This window comes from Plectropomus leopardus, chromosome 19 (assembly GCF_008729295.1).
Source record: "Plectropomus leopardus isolate mb chromosome 19, YSFRI_Pleo_2.0, whole genome shotgun sequence".
Taxonomy (NCBI): domain Eukaryota; kingdom Metazoa; phylum Chordata; class Actinopteri; order Perciformes; family Serranidae; genus Plectropomus; species Plectropomus leopardus.
Window position 1 is genome coordinate 2,944,551 of NC_056481.1, and position 23,723 is coordinate 2,968,273.

The window sequence follows — 23,723 nt, forward strand, 5'->3', positions numbered from 1 at the left end:
AAGACTTGGTATACGACACATAACTTCCAAATTTTAAAAGTAGGCCAAAATTGTAGTATTATGTATAATAAAATAGAATGAGTATTTTTTTATATTTAATTGGATGATGATGCAACTTTTCTGAATATGTCACATAAAATCACTTAAAAATAATGCCAGACTGTGTCTGCTACTGAAATAAAGAGTGGGAAAGTAGTTACTGACCGATGAGGTCTGTGATCACAATGCTGTGTTTGTAATCACAGGAGCCAGCTAACGGCGTGTGTATTATTTTTCTAATAAAACACAAGCTTTGCTTTTTATTTTCAGTTATTACACAGGTGATAAATTTATTCTGAGCTGCGGTGAGTGTAAGATCAAACAGATTGTGAGCGATCATTTCTGTGTGATCACTGTGCACAATTAAAATGCAGATAAAATCATTGTGTTTATTGTTGTAAATTATCTTTATGAGCCAGAAGCTCTGTTTTAAAACCAGTGGAAATAAAAAAAAAGCCTGGAAAAAAAGAATGATTCTACTGACCTATAAAAATATATTCTCTCATGTCTATGTTGGAATATTTGTTTTCCAGTGATCTAATTGGTCAGTGGTCTGAGTGTTGAAAGGCTGTGATTCAGTCTGTAATATCAGCCCTCTCTGGAGCAGCTTCAGCATAAGTTACCACGGTGATTTATCCCTGTTGAAGTGAATCAGCTTTGTAGTGCTGAAAACGCAGGGTTAACCCTGACGTTACAGCTCTCAGGTCCTCATGATACAGCTAAAGGACTGGATGTGGGATCCACCATACTTTACATTCTCCTACAACCTTAACCCTTTGAGCAAATTGGCTCGATTTCTTTCAAAAACACGAGAAAAGGGCAATAAGCAACTCAAGAAGAAATGGCCCAAAAATGAGCAAAAAAGTAGAAAAATACATAAAAATTAGAAGAAAAACAAAAAGGAAATGGTTTAAATTTTAATCATCATTTTGTACAGTAATTTTAAATGTATAATGATGATAATTATAAATTTAGGTTTTAATGGACAGTTTTCCCAGTCTTGTTAAAAAATAATTTTCCAAAACTACTAATTTCTTCCAATTTGTGCAACAGTTCAAGTTGCTCGTTGCAACTTTAATTAATTTCCCCTTGTCTTGTCCAGGTCTTAGCAGTGGTGGAAGACGTACTCAGATCTTTTTCTTTAGAAAAAATAACAACTCCACAGTGTAGAAATACTGTGTTATGTAAGTAATTTTCTCATATGTTCTCTGGACAATGTCAGATTTTTGGAATTTCTCTCTCACGTGTAGCACGCAGCAGGAGATCGTCTTGTGTCATGAGTTTTCTCTTCAACTGGAAATACTCAGTTTTCAGGATTTCAGGGTTGGTGTCTGGGTAGAGCGTGCATGAGGCAGACATGACGCAAATTACAAAGCAGCCCCATAACCGGTTTGTAATTTGGTCATAAACAACAGTGTCTCTTTCCGTTCCTTTAATTTGCCGTGGCGGTCTTTGCTTTGTCCCTCACCGACAGGGTCTCCTAATGTCATCATCTCTCCAGATTAGGGATTGTAACAAATAATCGACTATCCATAAATCCACTGTTAAGAACTCAGTTAAACATGAAATTTGTTTGATTTCTTTCAACAACATGGGGAAAAGCGTCTTAATAACACATGACCCAGAAATAGCAAGAAATTAGTGAAAAGTTAGAAGAAAAGTACGTGAAAATAAGCCCAAAAAAATTTAAAACAAGAAATTGACCCAAAACATATGCAGGGGAAAAAAAGTCTAATTTTATAAAATATATGTAAATTTTTTCTATAACATAATTTTAAATGTATAATTATAATGACTATAAATTAGGGATGATAACCGTTAATAGACAAAGCCAAAGTATATGCAAAATGTTGCTGTGAGCTACAATTGAAGAAAAAAATGCTTTTTGTATTTCGGAACAAGGAAAGTTTAATGTTTTTTTTTCATATAACAATTAATTGATTGTTAATTTGACCAGTAACCAGGAAAGTGGTTACGATTTGCAGCCCTTCTCCAGACAAAAGGATACTTTGCAGACTTTTAACCAGCTTTGTATCATAACAATGATACACAATGATTCAATGATACAATAAAAAAAAACAGATTAAACAGTAAAACTAAACAGCGTTGATCAAATATAAACCAGAATTCTGTTGATACGTTTCCTATTCCTCACCACAACTGCTTTTAACTTTTAACTGCAATACAAGATTGTTTTTTTACCAACCATTTCACACAAACCAGTCCACATTATGTCACCCACCAGCAGGAGCATTTATTGGTTGTGGTGCAGTGCATTCTGGTAGTTGTAGGTTTTCTATATCTTGAGCAAAAGCGAATACCACAGTCCTTTTTGCTCTGTTTTCTCTGGTCGTGAAGCACCAATTTTAAATGTATTTGCATCTCTCTACTGCAGAGACAGCCTAGTTTTATTAGAAGGCAGTCTTTCCAGCAGTGAATTGCTTCTCTAAGACATTTTTATTGCCATCTTTGTGTAAATGAAGATTGTTCTTCTCTACCCTTGCATGTTTGCTTTCTTCTGGTAGAAACATTGTCATCACAGCCTCTTGCTCACCCTAAATTCAGTGTGCATTTACCTGCTTTATTCACACATATTTCGCAGGCTTTTAACCCGGGATCTGGCAGAATAGAGTGCGACCTGACAGCTATGTCTAGATTATATTTCAGTTTTGCAGTGCGTGTGTGGAAGGGGCTACACTCTGCTTACAAAAAGTATTTTATAAATATTTGTGCATTAATGTGCTTTTCAGTTAAATATTGCACCTGGTAAATGCAGGGCTTATCTTGATTTATTTTTATATATTTTATATGTGTATTGCTTAACATAGTGCTCAGTGGCGTGTGAGTTTCCCACTGGAGATTTCAGCAGTCGTATTGGTGTATTCTTATCATCTTTTATTTGTTAATTATATTTTGTATTAGGGATGCAAGATAATATCGGCACACCATTGGTATCAGCAGATATGGCTTTAAAATTGAATATCTGATTTTGGTATTGTTACTTTTTTTTTGTTAGTGTTTTTGGGATATTATCAGAATCACAATTGGGTTTTATTGCCAAGTACATTTACACATAAAAGCAGTTTGACTCGGTGTTGTGTGCAAAACAAAAAAAATGCTATAAAAAGGTATTTATTAGTTTCATAATTACAGTTTTCGGGAGAGTTGAGTCACATGGGTATGTGCAGTGACATTCATAATCTATATGAGTATATGCTTTTCATCTGTGTCGAGTTTATAGGAAAGAGGTTGAAGTGGGTCACTGTATTTTCTGTGAGCCATACTTTTCCTTTGATTGCTGTGATTACTTTGACTCATAGTTTGTACCTGTTCTAATAAGTTAATTCATTTTCATTAATACATATTTTTGAACCTTTTCTTATTTTCAAAGGCCAGCAAATCTTTTGTTGGCGTGTCAGACAATAGACCAGGCCCAGCCTCAGTAACTTTTAGTTTGTTTCCTGTAGCCGCTACAAAAGTTATACTCATAAATATAGTGTAGTAAAATGTACATTTGCATGTGTATTGTAGTGAAGTAGGTGCATAAAATAGCAGAAAATTAAAATACTCCAGCAAAGTACAAGTACCTTTAAACTGTACCTAAGCACAGTGCTTGAGTGACTGCACTCACAGTTACTTTCCCCCACCGGGTCCAGGTGTCTCTTTGTCTTTTAGCTTCTGTAGAGGCCTAACTCTCCTCTTTAAGCAGGCCGATGTTGAGACATGTTCTGTCGTAGAGAGCATGAATCTCCTTGAGATCATTTTCCCGTTCACCCCGAGGGGCATCACACCTGGCCTTGTCTTTCTTTGCGGTAGATCAGCCGTCCACTCGGTGAATCACACACAGGCTAGTTTGTGCAGCAGCTTGTGCGACTCTCTTTGCGCCACCACTGGTGTTGTTTTTGAGATGAGCGTCCACAGGGACTCAGGGATGCAAATGAATTGCCAGTGCATTGATCTGATGCACCAGCCATGGGCGTGTGCAGGAGCGTTGCAGTGTTTTGTGAACCGCCCGGTGTGTAAAAAAGCTGCACACGTGTGTTTGTCTGAGCAGGAGCAGGAGTCTGTGGAGAAGCAACAGGAAATGCTATTAGTGGGTAACACTGCAGCTGTATTTGCAGTGGTGTCCTTGATGCTGTGTTGCAGGGAACAAGATGTAGACCGCTAAAGGTTGTGGCTGAAGGAAGGAATCAAGACATCTTTCATTGCACTGATTGGTGGCTGATGTCTGCGGCAAAGCCACAATAACTCTCCTTCCGCTCAGCTCCACAATAAGACAGGATGCCTGGTTGGATTATTGGTTATCCCAGTGTCTGCCGCACTGCTTTCTGACCCAGCCCCACCCCCTCCAGCACCCTGTGGCCTGTAGATTGCTTTTAAAGCCCGTCTGTTCCTCTCTGGGCTGCCAGAGCGTTCCCAGTCCTTGTTGTCCCTCTTTTTCCTCCCCTCTTCCTGTCTCCTCTCCCTCTCCTCAGCAGCAGCCTTCCCTTGACTTCCTCCATCCTGGTGGAGCTCTGAAAATTGAAAACAGAGACGGGTGTGGGGAGGAGAAAGCGCAGAGGAGTGCAAGGTCTATCTTTGTCTGCCATCTGAGTCATTTCTTTTTTTCATTGTTCAGCCACGGTCACTGCGGCCCGTATTTTGATGAAACAGCGCCCTCTGTGGTCGCTGCCGCACGGTGCAGGAGCAGACATTTTCCTCTCATGTCTGCCTTTGAAATGCCCATTCTGTGTGTCATACTGGTAAAATGGAGTACTCTGTTCTCAGCTGGCACTCACTGTTTGCTATGAAATAAATCACTGCAGTGAAAAAATCTCTGTTTTTGTGTTTCTGCCGCTCTTGTGATGCGTCCCTGATCATGTTGTTTTCTGATTAGAAGGATTTTCCAGGTGCCTGCAGTTGTCATCGCTGGGAGCTTTTGTATAATGCTGATTCACTGACCTCTGCAGTCTGACAGGGGAAATGCTCGGAGGCTCACTAGATAATGTGCTCTAAATGATCAGTTTTAGTCTTTCAGCAGTGTGTTATGTTTGGTGGGGTGATTCATGGCATTCATACCTGTCTGCACACTACTTAAAACTGAATAATTATTCTGTTATAGAAAATTAATTGACAGTAACTGACTGAAATTTTTCTGCAACTAATGTTTATTGTCTTCATCATCAATTAATTTGAATAAAATGTCAAAAAATAGTAATAAATGTCAACCCCAGGTCCTGTGAATCTACTATGACGTCTTTAGATGTTTTATCTGACTAACAGTCCAAAGCCCAAAGCCATTCAGTTTACAAGGACATAAAACAGAAAAAAGCACAGCAAAAAAACACCCTCACATTTGAAAGGCTGAATACATACCCTAAATAATGAATACATAATGCTTTAAAAATGTCTTTAAACCAGTGATTTATTATCAAAATAGTTTATCTGACAAGTGACTTAATCTTCTAATCCTTGCAGCTGTGTTTAAAACATGAATCATGTCATTTTTATCTGTTTTTAGTGGTGGATGGGCTTTTTTTTCACAAATGTTAACCACTCACCCCCTTGTGACCCACAGATGGAAGAGGGCAGGGAGCCGCTACACCGTGGAGAGAGCCGCCATCATCAGCCACTGGAACTGGCTCCAGGCCCACATCTCGGACTTGGAGTACCGCATCCGACAGCAGACCGACATCTACAGACAGATTCGCGCCAGCAAGGTCAGTTGCTCATTCTTTTACCGCTTTCCCACCAAAATTAGCGTGCACACACAGGTTTTTCAGACAGGCGTAAACCGCTAAATACTGCATTCCCACTGCCAGTGAACACAGTACGAGTCTGTCTTTCTTTCTGTCTTTCTTTCTTTCTTTCTTTCATTTGTGTGAGTGGGGGGGGGGTGGGGGGGGGGGGTTATTTTGTGTGTGTGTGTGTGTGTGTGTGTGTGTGCAACGTCACAGACAGGCCAGAGAAAAAGTGAGCAGTACACAGCAGCAAGAACAGAGGTCTTTGATAAGTTTTCAGTGGTTTGTTCTGTTTATGTATCTCTAACTTACTCAGTCTGCCTTTCAAACTTGGTGCAGATGTATTGGATTTGTGTTTTAGCTGCTTAGGAGGAGAGGGACTGTAATTAGTGACGGTACATCATTGCATCTTGGTGGTTAAGTAGCAGAAATTACTGCGTTCACCCAGGTGTTGTGTTCCCATCAATGCCCATCAGAGATGGAGGCGATTAAAACCTGAGCAAAAAGTGTGAATGCCAATCAAACGCATTCTCATTGCGTCAAAAAGCCAGATGTTAGCGGGAATTTGTCAGATAAAACTGTTAATTTGTGTTTTGAGTACTGTTCACATTTGAACCAATATCGGTAAAAGTGTGTGGATTTTTTTTTTACTGGTGTCTGTAATTTAAAACAAATGTTATTTCATTTGTTTAAAAAAAAACTTCTCAGTTTCAACATTGCTTTTTATTATGAACATGTTACACACGGCACAAAATAAAACCCCTCCCTCCCAAACCTGCCCCTACAACCTCCAGCCTGTCAGTCTGTCACCAGGGCATAGCGTGACAACGTTGTCATGTGGGGTTTAATGGACACGTGCACAGACAGGGACACCCACCCAAACCGTAAATTAAGTACAAAAAGAAATATTTCAATACGAAATTAAATGCACTTTAGCTGATATGTTATGCTAAGCTAAGTGTGTTAATTTGTTGATTCTGTAGCAGGAATTGAAACTGAAGTGTGGGCAGTGTTTTCTGGGTCAAGTTTTTAAAAGAGTAGCCACGCTTGTGCTCACTTTCAGCTCGCCATTTCTGTTGGCTACTTGCGCAATGTAGTGTGACTTAAATCTGTTTTACAAGCAGCCACATTTGTTTCCTTCCTCTCAACTCTACAAAAACGGTCCCTTCCCCTATCCAATGATTATAGTGCTTCTTCATCCTTTAGTTATTTATTTCACTTTTCACAGCTGGCTTTGTAAATATTGTGTATATTATTCTCTTTGCTTTTGTATGTAGTGTGTCTGACACGTCTGACTGACGTACGCTGTCTTGCAAAAGCGTGCAGCAAAGCTTTGTTTCCTTATTGTGGTTGCCAGCTTGGCTAACTGTTAAAAGACACTAAGGTGATCATTAAAATGTCAAAGAAAAAAACTACATAAATACTGTGAAGAGTGAAGTTACTTTTTTTCTGTGAACATATTTTATAAATTTTATAATTTTTTTTAGCATTTTAAGAGTCATTTCAAGTTATTCCAATAATGAACCTGCACCACTGAAACCACTCTCCTTCGAGGTTGAGGAATAATAACAAATATAACAACCACATAACAACACATAGCATTTATTAATAAAAATAATGACTGAGGTAAGTCAGTGTAAACTAGAGAAAAGAATAAAGGGGATACAATTTAATTTAATGTTATTCAGTATAAATAAATTAAGATAAAATACATAAATAAATTATAAAAAATTAAGAGAGAGGAAAGTCTATAAATATGGGTCGCTGTAGTGTACAGTCAGCCGATTTTCAGAGTTCTGCCAAAGTGGAGGCTTCAGCTGTTATATGTACTATCATCTCACCCAGATAGTCACAAGAGAGACTCTTTACACAGTTAATCAGACGCTGCCAGTTACTGTAAAATTTGGCGGTCAAACTGCTTACAGAGATTATGATCTTTTCCCAAAAAAGTCATTGCATCATGTAGGCATGAAGTAGGTGATGGTGGCACCAGATTCTTCTATAGTGAAAGTGCTGCGAGTGAAGTAACTTAATGATGAAAAAAGCTCTGTGACTATTGTTGGAGGTGGAAGTAATTTTGCTGCAGAGTTGACAGAAAGTAAAATGTATAATTCGTAAAAACACTGATAAACTACATTGTGCAGTTAGAGATTTTCCCTGACTCACTGTAACACGCTGCAGAGGTGATGTAGTCTCGATCTCTCTTTATACTCACCCTGATGTGCTCAGGTACCGAAATTTGTTGCCGATTTATTTAATGTGTATGAGTTATAATAACTTACTATAAACGAACCACAGTAGTCTTTCCTTTTTTTAATGTAGCTTTGCACACGTGTTTATATTGATCTATGGAACCACCAAAGGCAATTTTCTATCATTATATGATAGACAATAAAGTGTTTTGAATCTTGAATCTTGAAAAGTATAGGATTTTGTACCCAGTGCAATAAAAAAACTGGAATGTAATAGAGCTATGTCTGTTCTGTTCAAGTTCTGTTGAAGTTAACAGTCTTATTTCTCGTCTTTAGGGCTCAGTGGAGTTGGGTGGTGTTTCCCCGAGCGGAGTGACTGCAGGTGGGACAGAAGTGAAGACGGAGCCTGTAAATACTCAGGTAGGTGTAAAAGTAAACCGTACAGCTGTGCTTTGGCCATATTCTGTTTCTTGGAGATTTTTGATTTGTGACATCAGCGGCCTCAAAACATACTGGTCACTTAAAATGTTTTTCCTTTCACAGTTTGATATTTTAGTTAACTGTCTCTTGTGTGGCATTTCTTATTGAGCGTTGAGCATTTTGTGCGGCATTGTCGTCAGTAAATCTCAGCAGGAGGTTTTTTTGTGATTACTGTGACAGAAATCACTGAATTTATCTGTCTTTTTTTATCGGGTGATTGTGGTAACTATAACAAAATTGCACGGCCATTAGAGGGAAAGAAGCACTTGTTTTAAGTACTCACAGTTAATGTGTAATAAATTACGTTAAGAGCAAGAATGAGCCTTAAAAAAACAGCTGTAATTTCTTGCAGCAAAGTCTTTCCAAAAAACAAAATCTTGCTTTTAACAGCTTTTAACATCCAAATGCTGTTTGAATATCGTGTCACTCCATTAAAGTTAACCTACCAGCAAAGTGTGAACAAAATGAATAATGCTTGTTATGAAAATGAAATTGGATAAGTCAGTTTTCAGCATTTAAATGTATGAAGTTCTAGGCAAATATTAGATTAACCAGCGTTTCTTCTTCTCTTTAACGGTCTGAGCGTGAGCTGTTTTATCAGCAGGTGAATGTGAGCTGTTAACTGTTCTGTGCGCTCACACGTTTATTCATAGATACCTGATAATCAATGAAGCGTTCAGCATGTTCGTGTCAGTCAAAGCATCTGCTGGAATCGAAACGTGAAACGTTCACAGGAAATTGTTTCTTTTTCCTCAGCCCCTGAGGTCTTAAATGAATCAGACGGGAGAGCTTTTTGTGTAATAAAGTGCGTCAACAACAACAATCATATCCAAATAATTGCCAAATAATTTATTACAGGATGAGCTGGTTTCTCTGGATGTGTTTGAGCCGTTTATTCAAATGTTTGCAAAACTGCAGGTGTGGCATCTTATCTCAGTGGACAGCCGTGTTTTGATTAGTCAGTTTTCATGTTGACCTCGTTTAGTGTTACGATTCTGGTGTTTTATTGATTTAAAGAGGACTTTTCATGCTGCTTTTCATGTTCAAATGCAGATTTTGGGTTTCTAACAGAGCATGTTTACATGCCTTTATGTTTAAGAAAACACTTTTTTTTTTTTAAAATGTAATATTTATTGTGGTTTAGTTTGTATACACAACCATAAATTCCATTCATATTAACTTGGGATTTTCTTTTTAAACTCAGAAATAGAAAGAAAAACAAAACAGAAACAAGCATGAAAGAGAAGCAGCCATGTCTCAGGTGTTACAGAAAGAAGTGCATATATGTGTATCCAGTCTCTTAAAGTTCGACCAATAACAATAATTATTTATGTAGAACTTTTATTAACAAGGTTACAGAGTGCTTTTCAGAGAAACAACAGTTTTTTTTCCACAGTGTCCGACATCATCCTTTTTCTCCATTTGCCATCAAAAACATCTTCTCTCAGTCTAAGCTGGTAAAATGTTTTTTCCATAGTAGGGGGGTCAGTCTTCTTATTGCTTTTTTGATTGTAATCAATAATATTGTGGTCAGACATCTTTAATAGTCCATAACACAATCATTTATATTTCAGAGGTACATAACTTTGAATTCCTTAGGTATTGCATATCCCAAAATTGCTTTAATTGTAGCATTCACATCCTCCCAGAATTGGTATAACTTGTGACATCCCCAAAAAATGTATGTGTGGTTTGCTTTTGTATTTCCACATATCCAACTACATGATTGTTGTGAACCAGTTTGTTTATCGTGTTAAATTTGTCCACCCAGACTCCCTCCATGTCTTTGGATTGCTAATGTGTTGTGATTTGCACATATTAAACCGTTCTTCTATTGTAACTTCAATGTTGAGTTCCATCTCCTATTTTTTCTAGATTTACAAAATAAAAAGTAGACTAGATTCTGGTAAAGAACTGAAATTACTTAATTTTAAACACTCTATACACATTTTCTCTTCGTGTTTGTGCTGAAATACCCGTATTCACGCTCTGACTGAGACGGCCCAATTTAATGTCTCTTATCAAGAGTATCTATTTCCGGTATCGTGACATAATCCAAGGGAAACAGCTTAGTCAGGTGGGATAAAACGTTTGGAGGAATTCGATGAGATTGTTGAAAAGTGGGCGTCGTAACAGTGAGCTTCTGACGGTGAAACGCCGACGGGGTTGTAGTATCCGTCAGAGTAAGAGAGAAGAAAGCCCGTAGTAATACTGAAGCAGTCTACTGAAATAAGCCTTGTGAATATTCTGTGCCACTTCTCACAAAATGAATAAATTCCTGCCAGAGGGCCAGTAACCACTTTATTTTGGGGAGTCAAAGATGTGCTGGCGTTGTTGTTGTTGCTAACTAACTTAGTCTTACCTCAGTGCGGCTAAAAGTAGCAGATTGATTGCTGCTTGGATGTCGTGATTTGTTGAAATTGGCTGTTAAGAGCCTAAATAAGCCTGTCACATTTTCTTTAATAGGAAAAAAACGTTTGGATTTTGATATAAAAATAAAGAATTTGCATATAATGAGGCATATGTTGTAAAATCGGTGCACAGTATGGCTGAGGATGTGATCAAAAAGGGTCTTTTACAGCCTGGAAAGTGCACAGTGGGCCCCTACTCTTGTGCAACCAGGGGCCCACTATGAGGATGACAGAAGAATAAAAATAGACAAAAATGGAAACAAGGATTTGAGGCCACAGAAACCATGGCATGAATATGACCCCTTAAAGGTGCTTCTCACTTCATCTCGACTTTAAGCCCCCGTCCAAAAAAAAAAAGCCCAGTAACAATTGTCACAACCGGACATGCTCCTGCTGGAATATGATCCGAAATAAGGGAGAAATGATCAAAATCTGCAAATAAGAGAGTTAGCATGTTGATGCAGCAGTATGCATGGAGCAGATGACCATTTAAAGAAATCTGTCACGAGCTGACGTCAGCTTGTTGTTACAGTAGATAAAAACTGTCGATTATATAAGCAGAATATTCAGAATCCTTTACCCTAAGGTTTTTGCTCACAGAGATTGCTTTTACCTCACTATTTGGAGCTTTTGTCACATTTAATATAAACATCTGACATTGTAGGGTTCTATATAAGACAGAAAATAACAATACTCTGCTTTAACAGTAGAATAATAAAGAAAATAGGGAACTGTCAAGTGTGGAATGAATGAAATGAAAAATCTAAACTATGAGGACAAGACCTGAGTTAACCTAAGTTTGTTTGAAACCATGAAATTGCGTTCATTTGTGTGTGAAAGCGTGTGGAGAAGGAGCTCCCAGCCATGCATCCTGATGACAGTGCAGAATAGGTTCTTTAAGTTTTGGGAGAGGAGAGCCCTTTTTTCACAAATCTGGACTGAATAATTGAAGGCTGGAGGAGCAGGGCGCTTCAGTCGCTTCCTTAAATATCCTGCGTCTCTCTAAGTGCTGCTGCTGGTCAGCCCGCGCTGCTGTGCCAGTTAACACGACGTGTAATCTCACTGGCTGTTGTCTTATCTGTCCATGCAGGATGTTGGTTCAGAACGGCTGGAGCACACAGGCACCGCCCACATCGCCAACACGGAGCCCGGCCCCTGGAAAGGTCAAAACGCACAGCCCGTCAACGGCGTCCTCAGCAGGTACAGCTGATAATACTAATAACCTCATTTCAGGGTCCCAGAGGGGAATCTGCTTTCTGAGAAACGCTTCTCGATGATTATAGATTCCTTGGATTTGTAATTATGAGATGCTGGTGCTGCTTTGAGCTGCCGTGATTAATCTGAGTAATGGACAGAGATGTAATTGGCAATTATTTTTCTAATTATTTAATCAATTTAGTAATTTTTAAAGCAAAAGTGCTACATATTTACTGGTTAAATCTTCTCAAATGTGAGGATTTAAAGGGATGGTTCTGATTTTTTTTAACCTGGGTTTTGTGAGGTACTTCTCCATACACAGTATATTACAAACAGTAGATGTCAGCCAGCACGCCCCCAGTTTGGAGAAGCAGGCTGGAATTAGACATGAAAACTAAGTAATGTGCTGCTGTGGAGGGTGCAGTAACAAACATATTTTAGCCACCTAAAGAAAGTCCCACCTAAAAATATCAGTATCAGTTGATGTCTGTGCTGCATTGAGTGTATTTTCACGGCTTTACTTAAATGTCAGACTGTGGTTTCCAAGAGAAAATGAAGCTGTTGTGTTGCTCTCCTTAAAGCCACCAGACTCCACTGAGAAAAACAGTGATTTAACATCGCTGAACACAGGAGCTGCACGTCTAACGCTGCCCCCATGACTTAGCTTCTTCGCATTATTGTGAGACTTTGGTGAATCCAAACTAACATTTTAAAGGTCATAGTCACACAGTAACACAAAATAAGAACTAACCATGGCAACAGTAGACCAGCAGCTCTGAGCTAAAATTGCTGTTTTTCTCAATGGAGTCTGGTGGCTTTGATGAAAGCATAAAAGGGGAACTGAAGCCGTAAAACGCTTCCTCGTCTAAATGGGCTGCTTGATGGAAAGGCGAAGCGGTGAAAATACTCTCCTCTGTATAGCCTACAGCTATATAGCATTAAATATCCGAATATTAGTTCACACACTAAATTAACCATCTGTCTGTTTCATCTGTAAAGTCACTTCTGTTAAGGTTAAAAAAAAGTTATCATTTTCACCTGTGACCTCATTTAAACTCTTGCGTTGGTTGTTTTCGTGACAGGATGGCAGAGAGTGCAGACACCAAGCACCAGCAGCCGTCAGCCTACGACAGCACGTGTGTGGCAGCGCGTACACGACCGCTCGTCAGCTGTCGGCGACGGCGGCTCATTCAGCCCAACACTGTGCCCAACCTCAACGGCAAGGTGAGTGTCGGCGTCGGACAGCTGTGTTTTATTTAGTCGTAAATCCTATTCACGTGGGACCAGCATCACCGGGAGACCTCGTGCGATTTAGAAATGAGCCCCCGTTTCTTTGTTGTGTTCGGCGCATTCAGCACGGGATCATCAAAGTCTGCGTTTCACTCGGATTCGCTGACATTATTCCCCAGATTATGACGCGCACAGTCATTTGTAACCCCGCTCTGCACACAGAAACACAACACAGCCACACGAGCAGTGATGTTCAGTGTTTACCTCCTTTTTTTCTTTGTTTAACCTACATTTAAAAAACAAACAGAACTGATTCTGCTTCACATTGTCACCACATCAATCTCATCGTCCTCAGCTCCTCTGATGGATTTAAGCTCGCTCTTTCTGCAGATGGCTTGGTCATTTATATATGTGAGCATGCGAATCCTGCAAACTCATCATCATTAAATCGTGCAGGGCGTTCACGTTAACCCTGTAAGGCCCAAATATAGAAAAATATGAGCATTTTTCCACCTTTTAGGTGTTGTAGAAGGCGTTTGATGCAGAAATTTAAGGGTTTTCAAATTTCTTTCCGTTTTTAGGTAAGTGTTCAAATACTGCAATGCTGGGCCTAGGTCTGAGCAAAACTTCTGTTTATTTACTCACATGGAACCTTGAACCTTAAAATCTCCCAATATGTGGTAACATTTATTTTTTTAATACATACATATAATATTTAGTTAGCTAATGCCTCTCACATTAAATTTGCCATAAAAGTCATTTTTTATGTTTAAATAAATATTTTGACATATTGTCCCTATCCGTAAGAAATTGATGTTGCTATTGTTATTTTTCTTCAATTGTGGCTTCTGTAAAAATTGTCTTAAATTTCATTCACAGTGGCATTAAAAAAAAGTAGAAGTTTTAAATCTAACTTGCCTTACGCTGCAGGAACACTGATATATCATGAATAATAACTCAACAGTCATATTTTCTTTTTAATAGTCTTTTATTCATTAAATAAAACAGGATTAAGTTGCACTTACAAAACAATTTCTTTGTCTGTTCAACCATTTTCATTTTCAATGAGAAGAGAAAAGATGCATCTTTGACCACCATCCTGACCCACGAACTTACAACTGCAACACAAACCAAATCAATTTTGATAAACGTATTCCACAATGACCAAAAAAAACACAAAAAATATTGTGGATTCTTGACAAACCTTATCAAATATTAAAAATTTAAAAAAGAGGCGAGGGAATTTTTGCAGGTTGTGTGAAGTCGCGTTCTGACGTCTTGACGTATAAACGTATTAACTATCCAACAGCAGCACAAAGATAAACAATAGCATCCATTGATTTTGTAAATATGTTTCTCATATTTATGTTATTTATGTCATGTTTTTCTAAAATGATGCGTGTTATTTTGCAGATTTTGGCGTTACGGGGTTAAAGGAACCTCGAGTGTCTGTTTCTGTCAGTGGGCTTTGATACTTGTAAAATGGCCTTTTTTGGGACAATATCTTGTGTGTTTTAGGCTGCTCTCTCTGATTAGTAAACTAATAGCTGAGTAAACAAGAGACGGCTGACTTATTTATGAAAAACTGGGGCAAACAACAAAGACAGGAAGTAACCCTTGTGACAACTCACAAGTTTAGTGGAGGAAAACAGAAACATGGGCTTTTTTCCCTCCACCAAACACAGCGCCTCGGGGCTCAGTGGGTCATTAAGTCTAAAAATGCTTTCATGTAAGATGTGTTGAGCACTCGATGCCTAAATTTTTCATTTTGTAGTGCACCTCACATTAACAGCACACTTAGAAGTGCGATATAAAACGGCATTTATTTTTTTAATTTAGACTTTCAGACATCACTCCAGGCTTACGTCCAAACATGTCACCCACATGTTATAAATGTTATTCCTCAGAGGCAAATCTTCTATGTTTTTCCCCACGGCTGCATCTTTTTTTGTCTGATATCTTTAACAACATCTCACAAATTATTAATGCTTCACTAGAGCCAGATCTTTAATAATTATTCTTGGTATGTCTGAAGCTTTTAGAAGACTCACCACAACCGAATAAAAATACATTTTACTGCTTCATCACAGCTAAAAACTGCTTCTGATGTCACAGAGAAAACAGGGTCCTTCCTCCTGGCTATTTCATCTTACCAGTATATACATTTATAAAAGATAAGATTTGTTTTAAAGGGCAGACTCCTTCAATACGATACAATTTGGCAACCCTTCATATCACACCGTGTACAAAGACGTTTCTGAGTCGTCTGTTTGATATATTTGATGAGTGTGAGGTGGTTAGGCAGCGGGAGAGGAGAGAGGTTTGGGAAATGGAAAGAACTTGGAAGAAGATAAATGTACAAAATCAATGTTTGCCTGCCTCGTCTGAACTATGTTACTGCTGTTTTAGATTTATTTTAATGTCTTTTTGGTAGCGATGCAGGATTTTAAATAAAAAAATATATATATTCTGTGTATATTTACCATCTTATTTTGGCTGAAGGGGATCACAGAGGCCCCACAATATGATATTATCATGATACTGGTAAATATACCAAAATATTGCAATTTTAAACGTTTCGCAATATGCTGACTGTAACATGTATTTTGATTTCTTAACAATTTTCAACTTCAAATTATGATCCCAAAGAGAAACTTTATTAACATCTGTTTTATTTAATAAGATAAAAATGTCAGTCTGTTTAATCATTTTTATTGCAGCAAAATGTATCTTAAAAAACAGTTTATTTTATTATTCTATTTGGCAACTGAAGTTCAATTTGTATTAAAAAAATGAACTTCTATGATTTAAAATAAAAAACAAACGTTATCTGTGTGCATCCACATGTTTCTTTTGTATGTATACATTAATTTTTATGTCAATTTAGATTTAATGTTTAATTTTTTCTTTTTGAAAATGAGTCCTTTTAAAAAAATGCATTTCCAATCTCAAAATACACCCAGAAAATAATAATAATGAAATCTGAAGATAAAAAATACAGCCGTATATCCGAATCAGAACACCTTTGATGTCATTGTACAGGTGCATGTAATGAAATTCAGTTGCACTATCTGAGTGGAGCTCAATTTAATTAAGAATAAAAGACTAAAATAAATAAAGATAAAGAGATAAAGTAAAAAAATAAATACATTTTAAAAAGGCTCACACGCCAGTTTAAACATACATGCTCAGCACCTGCGTAATCATAGACATGAAAGACACATATATCCACAAAACAAATAAATATCACCTATCTTATATTTGTGAATGTATGTGAGTATAGTTTCATAACACTTTAATATAAATGAAAATGAGCTTTGACACAACACTTGAAACTCAATAAAAAATATTTTGAAATGAAAGAAAACAAACATGGTTTCAGGACAGGAAGTGTACCTCTGCCTTATCATTGTTTTTGTTTTTTTTTTTTTGGTCTGCGTGTGGCTACAAAGAAAAACTAATATTAAAACAGTTTCTGAAAAATGCAAGTACTCTGTGATCATGATGCCAGTGGCTTCAGAGAGGGAAATGTTTTCTGCACTGACTCACTTTATTCCTGTGGTGCATTAAATTGTGGAAAATATGTTCCCCGCTGAGTAATATGTACTTTCATAGTTGTCTGAACGTAGAATTTGAATCATGAATACTTGCAGTGACGTGATTTTCTGTCCCCCCGCAGGCCCAGAGGAGCAGCTGTATCCAGTGTAACTGCAGGGTTAACCCCAGCTGTGTGATGTGTGGTGGCTGGCCCACCCCCAGAGAGGACCCTCAGTTTGAGCAGCCCACCCTGGAGCGCCTGTCAAGACTGGATCTTGGCGTCCACCCCATCCTCTCCTTCCCTGACGGTCAGTGCCGCTGCTCCGCGCTCGGAGAAGTTTACGCAGCCATTTCCTTCTTTAGATCTGGAGGGGAAGACAAACAAGGAGTGGCCGAGAGAGACTTCTCCACAGGAAGCTCTGAGAAAACATTGAATTTACTGAAAATCTTTAAAGAATGTTCCAGGGTTCCTGCAGGTCCTTAAAAAGTCTTAAAAGGCATTGAATTCATTCGTCTAAAATAAGGCCTTAATTGATATTAAAATTACTTCGTCTTAAAAATGCTCAGATATGAAAAGTAGGATTTTATCAATCATTTCCACTGATGTTCTGTTGTAAAATTTCAAAGTTTTTTTTTTTGTAAGTAATTTAATAAATTCCCTTTTTTTAACCCTTTGAACCCCAAGCAAATTTGCTCGATTTCTTTCAAAAACATGTAAATAAGGCAATAAGCAACTTAAAAAAACTACCAAAAATTATCAAGAAATTAGTAAAATATTTATTTAAAAAATTATCTAAAGTAGTGAAAAACAAAAACAAACAAGAAAATGACTTGGAAAAAAGTTGTAAAAATAATAATTTTGCAGTACAATTTTAAGTATGTAATTATGACAATTATAAATATAGTTTTCTGGACATATTTCCCTAGCTTTTTAACAAAATAATTTTCTACTAAATCTTACAATTTGTGGGACATTTCTTGCCAAGGTACAAATTCCCCTTTGTACCTGTGTTGTTGGGTATTTTTAACTAAAACTACTTTTCTTTGGTTTCAGAGGTTTAAATAATTGTTAGAGGCATCTGAACGCAGCACAAGAAAAATTATGTCCATCCAGGTCTCAAAGGGTTAAACTCGTCATTTAAGCTGTTGAATATTTTATTTCGTACTTGTGTTGTTAAACCCAATACTTTTATGATTGTCTTCTATGTGTTTCACTCAAAAAGGAGTTTTTATTTCAACATTTGATGCAGACAATCAAAACTTTTTCACTAGACAAAAGAAATTTAATATTTAATTCATAATAAAGATTTGGCCAAAATAATGATCTATCTTCAGTTTTGGTTATGAAAAAAAAGGTGGCTTTAAAAAAGTCCTAAAAGTCTTAAATCTAACTTGCTTTAAGCCGCAGGAACCATGAGTGTTTTATTCTCAGTGCTGGGCTCCTTTATCATTCAGGTTGGTTTAACAGCCACAGTAACTTTATTGTCTTCCTTAAATAACTCTGAATTCACACAAATCAAAGCTGTGTTTTGTTTTGACCCAAATGCATTACGCTGATACATAATTGAGACCAAGTTGTATTTACAACCGCAACACAACGGCGAATTTGGCAGACGCTCATGTAGTAGACCGCCTGTAGCTTAGTATTAATGTTGCATGCCGTTGTGAATTACTAATGTCGAACTACAGATGGCAGATCTAAAGTATCCGCCGCAGATAATCTTATCAAGTGTTTTCTGACTTAAACCCTTCTTTGTTTACTTGCTCCTCAGACGTTTGTATAGGCCTCCGTCTGCAGCAGGTGATGAAGAGCCAGTGGCAGACCAAGTCACTGGAGAGGAGCAAACCACTGAAGAAGCTCTCCCTCAAACACAAGCTGTCCTCGTCCAAAGAGAAGCACAAGTTCACCAACTCACTCATGGCAGTCAGTAAGTACAAACGAGTTTTTTAATGAACTCTGTAACAAGCAGACACACATTTCTGCACAGTAATAGTCCAGGAGCTGTCTGCAGGTCCTCTAATATCCATTAAATGTCTGATGTTACTTAAGACTTTAATATGGAGCCCCAAACTGTGTGATATTAAAATGATTTTTCACCCACAAAACAATTTGTAGGTCAGTCAGTCACACTGTTACCTTCAACTCATTAATGCCGCTTTCACAACAAAATTAGCACATGCATGCAGGTTTTTCAAACATGGGTAAACCTGCTAGACACACCTGCGTGTGTGTGCGCGTTTGTTATTTTGTTGGTGCGTCCGTGCGGCGCCACAGACAGGCAGGAGAACAGGTGAACAGTGAACAGCAGGAACTGAGGTTTTTGAAAACTTTACAGTGGATACTTCTCTTTATATATCTCTAACTCGGTGTAGATGTATTTGGATTCATGTTTTTCTGTTTAGGAGGAGATGGACAGTAATTAGTGATCGTGCGTCATTGCATTTCGAAGGTTAAGGAGCTGAAATTATGTGTGAAATTAGGTGTAAGTGCAGATTGTACGCATTCTCATGGCATTAAAAAGCCAGATGTTAGCGGGTGATAGTGTTTTTGTTTGTTTTTTTGTGCAGTCCGAATGAGGCTTGATACAAATGATAATTTTGTGAGTGAAGTATTCCTTTTAAATTTCCACATGAAACGATTAAATGAATAATCATGTGAATAAACCGAGACAAACATCACCATGAAATTGTGAAATAAGTCAAAAATTTCCCAAAGCTCGGGCCATTACCAAGAAATGTGATTTCATTCTGCTTGTTTTCACTGAAACCCACTTTATTGAAAGTTGTTTTTATTTTATTCCAGCTGTTTTTATTTCACGGTGGCATTTTTCCTGGTAACTGTTATTTTCCACGAGGCCTCAGAGTCGAGACAGTTACAGGATTTGCTTTTGCTGTTGTTGCTCAGCTCCAGCAGCAGTAACCTATGTTCTTACAGGAGCTCTCATTATTTTAATTCCAGCGGTCAAACACACACACACATTATTTACTCAGTGTAGTGGATCTTGTGAATCCAGCGCATGTCCTTTTAAAAGAATTAAATTCTAAACTATTGCTGTAAAAACTTGCATTAACTCTCCTCATAATGAAAACGTGTGGCCGGATTCTGGTATTGCAGGACTGGGCCACTATAAGAACCGCGCAGAAAAGCCGAGGACAGTGGACAGCAGCAGCAGCGCTGTGCTAAACACACCCAGGCTCGAGGGCCAGGCCGTGTGCAAGACCGAGCGGCTGCAGGGCCACTCCACCCCCTTAGGGCCCTACGACAAGAACTACAGCCGCAAGAGATTAAGAGAGCACTCGCTGGACAGGACTGACAGTGAGTCTTTTGTGAATGAAGTCCAGAGTGGTTTATTGTCGGCATCAATCATCTTAATGTCCTCTTTAATGTGAGATTGATGTTGTCTCGCTAAAAGGGTTTTGTCAAGGAGACCGAGCAGTCTTCTAAAATCTGTTTCCTGTCCTCCAGCCTCCCCGAAACTGTTCCTGGACTCCAGCAGCCCCTGCCCAACTCTGGCCAACATGCACTCGTCCCTCCACAGCCCCATCACGCGCCAGCTGTCCACGTCCTCAGAGAACTCCACACCGCTGGGCTCCGGCAGCCAGAGCGTCCCGAGCACACCTGTAAGGAAACTCCGCACCACGTCTCACCTTTTGTTTGCTTCTGCAGTAATTTAACACGTTTGTTTGTTATTTAAATCAACCCTTAACAAGCCCAGTCCTGTCAAAAAAACAAATCCTGCACCATGACACGCTCCTTTTTATTTCTGAGTGCAAGTTTGGTGTTTTTAATATTTTGACACTGAGACGTGAGACATTTGACCTGTCTGTAGATTTAAGTGTGTCGGCTGATATCACACTTGCTAAGAAATATTGCAAAATTTAGACAAAGTGTCTAAATATCCTAAAGACGCAGTTGAAACGGCAGATGATGATGATAACGTGGGTGAGTAGACAGGACAACCAAAAGTGAAACTTCAGAGCTGTGGTGGGTTTGTTTTGGTTTTCTTGCGGTTTCCGAAGCAGAAAAAGATTCAGCTGAGTAGTAAAAAAAAAAATCCCCTTTCTAGTGACGCATCATGAAAACATGTCGAACATAATGTTTAGTCTGATACATTTCACTGCTGTTCTAGTAAAACTAAAACTTCTTTAAAAACTAAAATAAGGTATGAAAAAAAGCATTTTGTTCACTGAAATAAAAATAAAAACTAACTAATGATATTATGCTCTTACACAACTGAAATACAGTAAATATACAAAAGTTTCAGTCTTTTTGTCGTCTAATCGTCACAAGTATGAGAAAAGACTGACGCACATTTTATTGAGACTGGGATGTCTATATGACTGTAGGTCAACTGCCTTCACAAAATGTTTGTATTTTTATACACACTTGTTTAATTTTGCCCTTGAAAAATATCCCTAATTATAATAATAAACTAAAAATAATATTGAAACTAAAACTAAACATTTTATTAATAAGAACTAAACTGAAATGAGCGAAGTCCACACCTGAAACAAACTGAAACTATATTAAACTGAACTGAAAATAAAATCAAAAATAATGAAACATAAAAAATAAATAGAGGTGTATGATCTTACTGTGTAGTCTTTGTTTTTGCTATGATAATGATGGTTTATGGGTTTTTAAAATTGATAAATAAATATTTTTTTAGTTATTATTTTTTTAATAAATAAAGTGAAATCATCAGGTGTTAAGCCACTTGGACTGTACATTCAAGCACTGACAAAACCATACAAACAAATAAACACTATTTTAAAAGCCATTCAGACAAATGTATAAACAAATGAACCAAACGGTGAATTTCTGTAGTTTTCCAAAAGTGTGTGTTCCCTGGTGAACTCATGATGTGACTCATGCAGCATCAGTGTACACGTTTGTTATTTTAACATAATACATCTCTCTGTCTGACTGACAGATGAATTATAACGACGAGTGAAACTTAATTTTTTAATCCTCCTGCAGTAAAAAACTGCCCTGTAAAGATTTCTTATTGAAGCTGTCACAGTAATGCTGAGTAAACCCCGTGTTCCTGTGTGTGAATCCTAATATTATACTTTTGTGTTTGTCCTGCAGCAGCAGCCCATTAAGAGGAGGCGAGGGGAAAGCTCTTTTGACATCAACAACATCGTAATCCCCATGTCTGTGGCTGCCACCACCAGAGTGGAGAAGCTGCAGTACAAAGAGATTCTCACACCCAGGTGAATAAACGCCTGCGTGATGTTTGTCCCGCCGTTCACTGACGGATTAAACCTCGCCGTCACCGTCTGCGTCCCCTTTTTAAAACAGCTGTAATCTTCCAGGAGGGATTTTTTGTGTCCGCTGGTTTCTCACTCCTCTCTCTGTGTTTGCAAAGGTGGCGATCTGTGGACATCTTCTCTCAGCCAATAACTGAGGAGGAGAACGAACGGGAGGTGAGTGTGCGCGTCTTTGTTCTTTCTGAGTCTCAGGGAAGATTAATTCATCAGGTGTTCTTTAAATTAGGATCCACATGTTACATATTATTCACTGGTCAAATGTGCAGGTGCTTTCTGAGGTACATGAAATTATTATGAGTACACACTGAAGCGCATGTTTAAACTGAGTAATGCAGAACGGCCGTGAGAGAACGGCGACACCTGGTGGTCAGACGCCTTCAGGGTTAAATCTTTAGAGTGGAAACTGATGTGTAATCAACAATCATCTGTTTCACTTAGATCAACTTTATTGTCATTCCAGTTATACAAAACAGTGCACGTGGAACAAAATGTTGCAACCATAAATAAAAATTGCACATATGCATAAATATATTGCACAAATACACAAAGCACAGCAGCAACGGTTCACCTCCTTTACTTACAAATGTTCTGAGTGTTTTTTTTCATTCATACTTTAAATATCTTTCTCTTAAATGTGTAGTGACGCTGCCCAGTGCAGTTTTTCTGTGTCCAAAGATGTCCTCTTCAGTTTGCCTCTTTTTGTAAAATCAAAAGCATGAATTCAGTTTAAGAGACGATGGAAACAAACACACTGAGATCTTCAGAGGCTTAAAAATACTGATTTCACTTTCACCACTGAGTGTCTGCTGGCCAAGCCGTGGCCCATGGGGCGCGGTCAGGCCTGAAAAACAGTACCCGGCCTTTTTGGAGTCTCTGGGCGGTGTCCCGGAGAGGGCACGGACCAGAGACTCCACAGTTCTTCTGGGGGACTTCAACATCCAGGAGAAACCTGGAGGGGCGTGATTAGGAGGACGGCCTGTTGGAGCTGAACCAGACTGGGTTTTTGTCCCTGGACTTCTGTGCTGGGACACCATGTTTGATCACAGGGATGTTCATAAGTGAATTTGGTACCAGAAAACCAGAGGCCAAAGATCTGTGATAGACTTGATCAGATCTGGGTCCTGGACTGAAGTGAGCTCACTTTCAGGGCCCTGATGGTATTTTGTGCGTCTTTAGGTGGAGGATCTGACAGACGCAGCCTTCACTCAGCTCCATCAGCCCCACGAGGACCAGGAGCGCTCCCGCTGGACCTGGATGGCCCTGGCTCCTGCTAAGAGGAGGGGCAGCAGGTGACTAGCTTCAGCCTCACACGCAGTGACGTGTCGTTTCTGATCGAAGACTGTAGACGTGACGTCGTTCGTTTTGTCCCTCAGGTCGTACAAATCCGTCGACGGGCGCACCACGCCGCTGCTGTGCGGGACCAACCCTCCCACCCCTCAGCCCGCGTCCCCGGACCCCAGCCACTGCCCCATGCTCCACGACTACAGCCACGTGCCGTCACCCATGAGTCCAGCCAGCCCCGACACCGCCTCCAACCCCCACACGCCCTGCTCACGGGACTCCCACCGGCTGCTGTCCAGCGAGGACACGCGGTGCTCCACGCCGGACTTCACCTTCGAAGAGAGGGTACGTGCTCTGATCAG

General features: G+C 38.8%; 1 protein-coding gene across 4 annotated transcripts in view; it reads left to right on the forward strand.

Moving 5' to 3' along the window:
* LOC121958440 (KAT8 regulatory NSL complex subunit 1-like) overlaps positions 1-23,723 on the forward strand; it is a 50,045-nt gene that overhangs the window by 22,748 nt on the left and 3,574 nt on the right. For 2 of the 4 annotated variants that reach the window (XM_042507350.1, XM_042507349.1), the window contains exons 3-14: positions 5,597-5,738; positions 8,288-8,371; positions 11,933-12,042; positions 13,122-13,263; positions 16,949-17,114; positions 18,579-18,734; positions 19,913-20,122; positions 20,273-20,427; positions 21,899-22,023; positions 22,179-22,236; positions 23,257-23,369; positions 23,454-23,706. In XM_042507350.1, the coding sequence (XP_042363284.1) occupies positions 5,597-5,738; positions 8,288-8,371; positions 11,933-12,042; positions 13,122-13,263; positions 16,949-17,114; positions 18,579-18,734; positions 19,913-20,122; positions 20,273-20,427; positions 21,899-22,023; positions 22,179-22,236; positions 23,257-23,369; positions 23,454-23,706 (1,714 nt within the window). The remainder of the gene's footprint in view (positions 1-5,596; positions 5,739-8,287; positions 8,372-11,932; positions 12,043-13,121; positions 13,264-16,948; positions 17,115-18,578; positions 18,735-19,912; positions 20,123-20,272; positions 20,428-21,898; positions 22,024-22,178; positions 22,237-23,256; positions 23,370-23,453; positions 23,707-23,723) is intronic. The other 2 variants (XM_042507351.1, XM_042507352.1) reach the window with 2 other exon arrangements.